Genomic DNA, 9538 nt, shown 5'->3' with positions numbered 1-9538 from the left:
TAAAATACCAAACCAAATAATTATATTAAATATTCATTAATAATATTTAGTTTAAGGACAATGTTATTGGGAACATTCCATCTCATAAGCAACCTACATGTAATAATAATAATAATAATTGATATTATAACATCCCATTAAACTTCATATTCAACCAAAACATCTTACAGACTATATTACTTATATATGCATAAACCCATCAAACTATTTCTAAAACTGAAATATCTCATTTTGTATAGTTAGTGGATATGGAATATTAGTGGTCATTGACGCAAAGTTAGTAATCTCAATATTCTCCTCTATCTGCAAAAAAATTGAAAAAAAAAAATTATATAATGGTAAAATTCATGTGTTTCTACATAATTTTTTAATTTTTATTAAATAGGTAATTATGTTATTATTATTACCTTATCTTGGAGATATTGATTTGCAGCTTTCAGTATTCCTTCCTAGAGACCAAAAATTAATTTATTTGATTAACTATTGTTTTATAGCTTATGCTTTTATGTGAAAAAAAAATATAGAACATGGTAAGAAATGTCTCATGAAAAATATTTATATTATCAATTATAATTTCACCTCAATTACTTCTTAAATGTAGTGGTAAGAATGACAATATTTTTTTTTTTTTTGAGAATAAATGATAATATTTTAAATCAAGTATCAATGTTTAAAATTGAAAATCTCTCCCTTTATACTAAAAATAAATTAAAAAGCAAAACTACCAAACAATTAGTCAACTAATATCAAAATTAATTAGTTTGAAATATTATAATAAAAATAAAAAATGGAAAATAATACTAATTAAATTAACAATCTCAAATAATAATTCAACAACATTAAGGACTAACCTTGTTCTTCAAAAGCTGGATCTCTTTAGACATTAAGTCCATCTGTGTTCCATTAGCTAATAATTAGTCAAAATATTCAATTAACATCAATTAATTAATTAATTAATTAATTAATTTGATATATAAACCAAAGAAAATTTATTGTAACTATTGCCAACATTGTAGACTCTAATCGTGAAAAAAAAATAAAAAAAAGGTTAATTATACCTTTGTTGAGCGTACATGACAAATCCAAATTTCAAGATTTTTCTCCAATATCAGTAATTCATCCATTGTCATTTCTGCAGCTCCCCCTCCAAGAATGTGCCTGTATATATATATGTGTGTGTGTGTTAATTTCACAAAAAAAAAAAAAAAAAAAAAAAAAGTGAATAAAAAAATTGAAACCAAACCTTAAAAATCATAATATGTATAAAAAATGTAGAGTAATTGTAATTAATCCTAATGTATATAATATATATAATAGGAAAAAAAATATAATACGAAAAATAACTAATTAATAATGAGCTAATTACCAAAGAATCAATGTACCTGAGTCCTTTTTGGAGTATGTTAATCTCTTGCTTCAACATGTTAATCTCCTCTATTGCATCCTGCACAAACAATAAGCAATTTATTTTACGAAAAAGTTATAAATAAATATTTTAATAATTGAAATTATTTATATTATCATAATTAAATTTTTGATTGCTAATTTTAGCCATAAGTATAATGTATTTTGCTTTTTGATTTACATAAATTACTTTTTAATTAATATATTCTTATTTCTTCCTATTTAATTTTATTTATTTAGTATATTTATTTATACCAATAATTATTATTCACTATTTTATTTTTATTATTACCTTTTCATTTTATAAAAATGCTATACTGAATAGATTTAAAAATCTTTATATATATTTCAATTTTTATCTTAACGATTGATGCTACTTGAACTTTATTTTATTTTTTTGCCAAATTAAACAAAAAAATTATATTATTTTTTAATTGACTATAGTACTTTTGAAGAGCACTATAAAATTAGCATCTGATGCTATATATATAACTAAACCTTTTTCACCGTTACTATATAATATATAACATAAATTCATATTCTTTACCTACTTCTCTGGAGAAGGAAAAAAATAACAGAAGAGTGAACTCACAGTCACAGTCACACAAGTACGAACAAGAGGCTCTGTCTCTTTGGCTTGCTCATTCTGCACTGAACCTCCAGTGGGCTTCATGTACCTCTCTATAAGCCCTTGCATGGTTCTGTCATAACCAAATTAACAATAATGAAATTTAATTTAATTACTAATATTTGGTTGTGTTCAAAATCACAAATGGAATTTTAGTCAATAAAAAAAAGGTAGTAATTAACTACTAATTTCGTGTTCCGTGGCAGTTTGGGCTAATTTTCAAATCAAAACTATCTTTATTTGTTGTAACCTAACGTATCTTTTATAATAGCTTTTAAAGATTAAAGGGGCTTTCGCTCTGCCGATTTGCGTTTAACTTTTAATTATTTTTTTTTTTTTTTTACAATCATACTTAATGTTTTTTTTCTCCAAATTCAGCTTATTAAACACTTAATGTCATTATTTTTTATCATTTTAAGTTGAACCGTTATTTTTATCAAATATTTTAAATTACAGCTATCAGCTAAAACTACCGGTCTATTACAATAGCTAGTAACTAATAAAACAACTAATATTACTGGAAAAAACCCTAAGTTATTGAAATTCAAATAATCGCAGACACTCTTTTAGGCCCTTGAATTTAACTCTTTTCTGAGAAATGGAGAAGCGAATTAATGAACTTCGAAACCAGATGAATATCATATCAACCAAAAAGAAAGAGAGTATATATATATGTACTTTGATAGAAAAGAAAAACCTTTGTATACATTTTTTGTGTGATAATGATAAGACGTACCCTTTGGTGGCTAGTTCATAGAGCTTTCCATGGGCGGAGAAAATGAGAATTCCAATTTCAGCATCGCACAACACAGAGAGCTCCTTAGCCTTCTTGAGGAGCCCTGATCGGCGCTTGCAGAAGGTAACCTGTCTATGCACCGGATTTTCTATGCGTTTCATCTGAACCTTTCCACGAGCCATTTTTCTAATTAAAACTCAAAATTCTCTTAACACTTAACGGTCGATTTTCTTTTCTTGTAAGCCTTAATTTCCTGCAGACAACCTTCCACTAGTTTGAACTAGCTTCAAGGTTGTTGCTTTCCTCCCCTAATCTCTCTCCAACAACTTCGCTAAAGATTGCTTCTCTTCTTAGTTTCTAATGCTTATATATGTACAGACAGAGTGTTTATACACTTATACATCAATAGATTCTTTCTTATTTAGATTCTTTCTCATCCCTCTCACACACCTCTCAAGAATAAAGAAAATGGGTGGCATGCTACTTCCTTTACTCTTTACAAAGTAGTTATTTTTTAATCTCTCTCAAGAAACATTATAAAAGAAATTTTTAAAGAAAACACATTCATAGTTAAGGGTTTTATTGATAAAATTATAATCTTATCCTTTTACTATACCAAATTTAATTATTTTATTTTATATTTTTTAAATATATATACGACCCGATATAGATTCAGATTTAAATTTCGTTCTTTAAAAAAAACAGAGATAAAGAATTAATTGTAATATAATTTGAAAACAAGAATACATTGCATTACAATCTCTCTCATGTTTTATTATTGTTTTTAAGAAATGGACTTTTATAATTAATGTATTTGGTGGCATGCAAATGCTTTTCACATGCACACCATTTTCTGCATAAATCGATACAACGTCGAGATTACGTCAGCCTTTTCCCAAAACTTCCATATTCCCCTGTGCACTTATGTGACCATGTATGTGTGATTAATGAAGCCTTTTTGTTTCTTTTGACTCCATGTATAAATTCACCTGCTTCTCGTAAAAAAATTACTTTTTTTTCAATCTATTAAATATTTTAATTTATAAAATTTAATTGATTAAATATTTATTAAATAATTAAAAAATATAAAAATTATCGTTCCAAAGTATCAAACTGATATTTTGGTATATACAAAAGTTAAAAACCTTATAATTTTATTATTTTAAGTGTAAAGAGATGTAAAATTATTAAAAAAAAAAGTGAAATTGAAAATGTTACAAGATTAATTTTAAAATTTAAGATGTCATAAGAGTTTTTCTTTTTTGTCAAAATTAAAATTTAAATGTTAAATTATGTATTCCAACTTGGCTTTTTAATAGGCTTTTCAAAGCTTTACAAACTTTGTGCTTTTGTGCTTTTGTGCTTCCAATTTGCTTCCTCAACTTTTTATATAATTTAGATGAAAATTAATTTTTAAATAGTTATTACTTTAATTTTACATCAATTGAATGAAAAGATTCATTTTTTTTGAAAAAAAATAATAAAATAGCAAATTTGAATAAAATAAAATTTTTTAATATTTTATTTTTAATAAACCAACATTTTACATTTGATAATAACAATAATAATTTTATTAATTAAAAACATTAAGAATTATTATTTTATTATTTTTTTTAAAAAATTAAGCCTTTTTATTCATTTGGTGTAAAGAGAAGGTGATAATTGTATAAAAATTAACCTTTTTAGGCAAATTGCATATATATCGCGCTCAATAGGTGATAATTTACATGTAAAGTCAAATTTAAGCATTGAATTAAGTTTTATTTATTTTGATTTGAATAACCTTATAACATTAAATATATAGTAATAAGTTAATTTATATTAAAAATATTCCTCTAAAATCCAAGATGGCTTGATGGATGAAGCACGTTAGACTCATCTTAATGATCCCAGGACAGAGTTGTGGAGCAGGTATTTTCAAAAGAGGTTTTAACATAATTGTTCTATCTAAAATGGATTAATTAGTCTTTCATTCAACCGTACGGAGGTGAGACGAAAGTCTTGGTAATATCACAAAAAATTCTAAAAAACTCATTAATTTCTTTATTTTGTATTTTTAATATAAAAATTCTAGAATTTTCATATAATGATTTTTTTTATCAGTAAAGAAGAATTTTTATTTAAGAATTAAATAGAAATAAATCAACTAACCAGGTTATTACATCCAAGTCATACGGTTTTCCCCAATGCACACTATCATGTCATGAAAAGTTAAGTAAAACCTAAATCTATATCCAAGATAATCCAAAATGCAAAAGCAAATAACAGCAGTCATTTCCATGAGAGGAGAAAAGAAACTACTACTGATCAACAACAAAAAAAAAAAAAAAAAAAACACAAGTATATCACGTACAATTTTATAACCATGCCAAAAAAGGTATTGTTGCTGTTACCCATTTTTTTGCCAAGGAATCTGCGAACGATTTTCTTCTCCTCTTTATATGATAAGACTGAAACCTAAGATAAAACATTAACTAAGACATCAAATTTGTTAAATTTTTTCCACCACTTCCATAGTTTTTTATTTTTGTTGATAACTTAAATGATAGCATTCCTTGAATTAGACTCAATAATCACTTTTGAGATGGTTAAATAATTTTCTTTTAATTTTTATGTATAGTAAAAACTGTCAAAATTTAATGGAATTGAGAGAGTATTAAATGTAATAATGTAGGAAATTGTCACTTTTAGAGTAGTAATTAAAACCTAACACCAAATATAATTAATAAAACCCTCTCCACTCATCCATCTTAACTTTGAAGACAAGAATATTATGAATTGTCTAATCACTTTCATTCAGTAGAAATCCTAAAAGATATCTTTTCCTTTGAAATACCTTATGTACATAACATGTGCATATTCTCTAACAAGTCTTCCACCTACACATCACAAATAATTTTCTCTTTTCATTTTATCATGTGGTATAAAATTAATTAATTAATTAATTATTATTATATTTTTTATTTTTTAAAAATAAGAGATTATTTTCTCGTTCCATAATTATATTTAAAAATCATATATTAAATTCAATTCTGATTAATCAACCCTTGCATTATAAATTTAAAATTCATAACAAAATTTTATTTTTTAATCCAAAAATTTTCAATCATACAACTTAAAGACTTAGACCACTCTTTTTCCTCTAGAAAACCTAATCTTATATTACAAATTGTGCTTAAGATTTTTAGAAAATAAAATATGTTGGTAATAAGGTGGCTGGCACCAATTATTGGTCATGTTTGGCCAAGAAGGATCTTGATAAAGCATGACTTGTCCCAATCAATATAAAGAATATAAATCTAAAAAATTTTAAAATAATTCTATGAGTAATCACATCAACAATACAAGGAATAGATACTTTATACATATAAAAAGAAATGGGAGCCAATACCACTTTAAGACTGTCTGTTATGTTGTTGGATGTATTCTTATCCTGCTTCTAATTTCTCTGTTTGAGCTGCATGCATGCATTAACTCTCATACTGAGCTCCGATGACATCCAGTTCAAGTACTGTAAGGCCTGTATATAAAGTGACTCTCCTATCATAATAATTTCTTTATCCAAATTTTAAATTCGAGACTTTTAGTTAAAAAAGAAAAAGTCTCAATTACTGCATCCCGATGTAATCAATATATCTTTACTATAATTTTTAAATTTTAACAATATTATACACCTCTCAACACTGAAAATAAAATTAAAAAGATAAAAAAAAACAATTAGTGTACATTGAACAGTAAAATCAAGAACAGAATCACATAAAAAATAATTGAAAAAGATTATTTCTTTTGGGAAAAAAATGTAAATTATTTCATAAGAAAAATCTAAAAATTATATATGTATATATATATATATATATATATATATATATATATATATATAGAAAAACTCACCTTAAACCAATATACTTGTGCATATAAAAGACAAACTTTAAGAATTATTATTGTTTTTAGAGAGATATATAATTTTATAAATATAGGTACAACAGGTTAACAGTAAAATTAGAGAGTGTCGTTTGGTTAAAGTGATAAAGTTTGAAAGAGGAGATATTTTATATTTTTGACCTATATTATAATTTATATTCTTGGTTATCGATATTTTTTATGCTAAATATATTACTTTGTAACTTTTCCATTATTTTTGTTTTAGAAAAAAAGTCTCAACCTAAAATTCCAATCTACCATTGCATACAAGGATATATGCGAATTTATTAATTTGAAATAAAAAATAATCAATATTTTGTTTTAAAAATCTAAAATCACAAAATATTAATATGAATAAAATTTAAAAATATATATTCATTTCAAATGCCTATTTTTTCATGTATATGCAATTTAAAAAATGTAACAATTGCGTCAAATAGTTAATTATAAATTGAAAATTTTCAAGAGATTAATCTAGAGGAACACTTTTTTACGGCTGCATGTTCGAATGAGCAATTGCTATACTTGGGCTTAGCCCGAGGAGTGGCGGATCTTCAAAAAAAAAAAAAAAAAGTTTAGAATCAGTATATAATAAAATATAATAAAAGGAGATTAATCATAATTTTAAGAGGAGTCAATTTAGAAAATATATATATATATATATCCAATGAAAATTTTTTTAAAAAAGTTCTATTTATCTCTCTTTTTTTTTTTTTTTTTAAAGTGGATTCACCACTTGCCTTAGCATGACGGTTGAAAAATGTAATGACTTAAGTTGATTTTTAAACTTAATAATACTATTTAACTAGCGTTATACCCATATTTATTTTTAAACTTAATAATGCATGGTTTTAATATATAATTTTTTATTAATTTTAAATTTTCTCAATTATAATATTATTAATATTTTTTATTATTTTAATATATCATGTAATTATATTTGAATTTATTGATCTATTTGTCTAGAATATGTTTTTTTTTTCCTTTTTTTCTTTCTCGTTAAAGTATATTTAACATAAATATTAGATGCATTTTAGTATAAAACACTAATGGTGATAAGTTTTTTCCAACTATATTTGTTTCAAAGCTATATTTGGAAATTTTTTATATATTATTCAAATCATAGTTAAATTCAATTAATCTTTTTCGAAAATACAAATAAATTCAACTAATCTAAACTATATCACAAATGTTTCAACTTTTAAAATGTTAAAATGTTGTTTCAACTTATAAAAACTATATTTAAAATGTTGTTATGTATATCAAAGTATTCATCACATTTATTAAGCGATTTATTGTGCAAAATGTTTATTTAAATTAATTTTAAATGACTTAGATTGAAATCAAAACATTTAGTCCTTTGTTTAATCAAATTTTATTATTAGTTTTTATTATTAATAATTTCAAATGATGATAAATATATTGCTAATAAATAATCATTTATTATATACTGATTATCATAATTATTTATGTAAATTAATTACAACTAATAGAAAATTAAAAGATGCATTCTTATTCGGTTTTATGGTTATATATTTGTGCTATGCATAGATAATTTAATAAATATTGATTTTAATATTTAATTTAAATTTTTATATCTCAATTTTTTAAAATTAATTTGTAGATAAATAACTTTAGAATTAGCAATGTTTAAATTTAATTTAATAAATATATTTAAAAATTTTATAAATTGTAATTATGATAATAAACCATTTTTGAAAAATATATAATAATAATAATAATTACAAAATAAAATATTTAATTTAATTTTATTTATTTATATAGTCAAATATTTGAAATGACTTTTTTGTGCTAATTATTTATTTAATCTCTTATTAAGTTAAATGATTATTATTTTTTATTATATTATTTATTATTATGTCTTAGCATTTAAGGACTATATAATAAAAAATAATAATCATTTAACTTAATAAGAGATTAAATAAATAATTAGCACAAAAAAGTCATTTCAAATATTTGACTATATAAATAAATAAAATTAAATTAAATATTTTATTTTGTAAATTTCGGTGACAAAAAAGTCACGGACTGCGCAGTGTGAGAAAATTTCGGTGTAACGTTGTAACAACAGGACCAAGACCGAAAGAAAATCTGCAAGTGGTGCCTTGTGTCGAAAGTCTTCCCGACAAGAGGAGGTCGGGCGGCGATGGTGGGCAAATTATCCCTGGAGGGGAGGTCACGATTTGTGTGGTTCTTGGTTGGAGGGGAGGTTTGTTGGGGATATCCTTCCAAGTCCCACATCGGAAAAATGTGAAAAGAGGAACCAAAATATAATGGTTCAAACCCAACCCATTGGTATGAGGCTTTTTGGGAGGTACCCAAAAATAAAATTGTGAGGACTTGGCCCAAAATGGACAATATCATACTAATTCAGGATTGGGTGGTACGCGCAGTCCCATCAGATATTTCTTTTTTCTTTTGCTAATCGTATAATTACTAGTATGCCTATCGTGAAAGAAATATTATGAAATAAAGAAATATTATTATTCATAAAAGAAATATTTTTTATCAATAAAATAAATATCAAATAAAAATAAGGATCCCACCTCCATTATAGAAGCACTGAATAAATTTTTTTTTTTTTTTTTAGGATTTTTGCCGAAGAAAATTCAAAAGATTGAGAGAATGCTTGGATAATAAATTTATATAGATCTTTTCTGTTTGAAACCACACATAAAAATAACATTGACCTTCTTTTAAAAATAGGAAAAAGTAACAAATTTTACATCTAATTGCTATAAACTCGTTTTCGTATAAAGTCAAATTTATAATACAACTCTAATCCTTTGTTTGGAAGGAGAGAAAGGAAAATATTGGAGGAAGAAATA

General features: G+C 24.2%; 1 protein-coding gene across 2 annotated transcripts; it reads right to left on the bottom strand.

The window, feature by feature from the left end:
* Positions 1 to 3220, bottom strand: AGL12 (AGAMOUS-like 12). Of its 2 annotated transcripts, XM_020681610.3 has the most exons (7): positions 2769 to 3219; positions 1997 to 2105; positions 1383 to 1444; positions 1059 to 1158; positions 852 to 893; positions 408 to 449; positions 1 to 303 (listed from the first exon to the last, which is right to left on the bottom strand). In XM_020681610.3, exons 1-7 carry the CDS (start codon positions 2948 to 2950, stop codon positions 211 to 213), a joined length of 630 nt encoding a protein of 209 aa, XP_020537269.1. In that variant the 5' UTR covers positions 2951 to 3219; the 3' UTR covers positions 1 to 210. The 2 variants fall into 2 exon arrangements, with proteins under 2 accessions (XP_020537269.1, XP_089582248.1); XM_089726122.1 differs by lacking the exon at positions 408 to 449 and having other exon boundaries at positions 2769 to 3220.
* Positions 3221 to 9538: the final 6318 nt, after the last annotated feature.

The sequence above is a fragment of the Jatropha curcas genome, chromosome 9, assembly GCF_041381405.1.
Source record: "Jatropha curcas cultivar XTBG-Jc1 chromosome 9, XTBG_Jcur_1.0, whole genome shotgun sequence".
Taxonomy (NCBI): Eukaryota; Viridiplantae; Streptophyta; class Magnoliopsida; order Malpighiales; family Euphorbiaceae; genus Jatropha; species Jatropha curcas.
The sequence above is the reverse complement of the archived record's forward strand: the minus strand, read 5'-3'. Positions and strand labels throughout refer to the sequence as shown.

Coding starts and splice junctions, on each gene's coding strand:
- AGL12 (XM_020681610.3), bottom strand. CDS start 2,950: ATGGCTCGTGGAAAGGTTCAGATGAAACGCATAGAAAATCCGGTGCAT. Junction 1,159..1,382: donor ATACTCCAAAAAGGACTCAG/GTACATTGATTC, acceptor ATATATATACAG/GCACATTCTTGGAGGGGGAG. Junction 450..851: donor TCCAGCTTTTGAAGAACAAG/GTTAGTCCTTAA, acceptor TTTGGTCTCTAG/GAAGGAATACTGAAAGCTGC.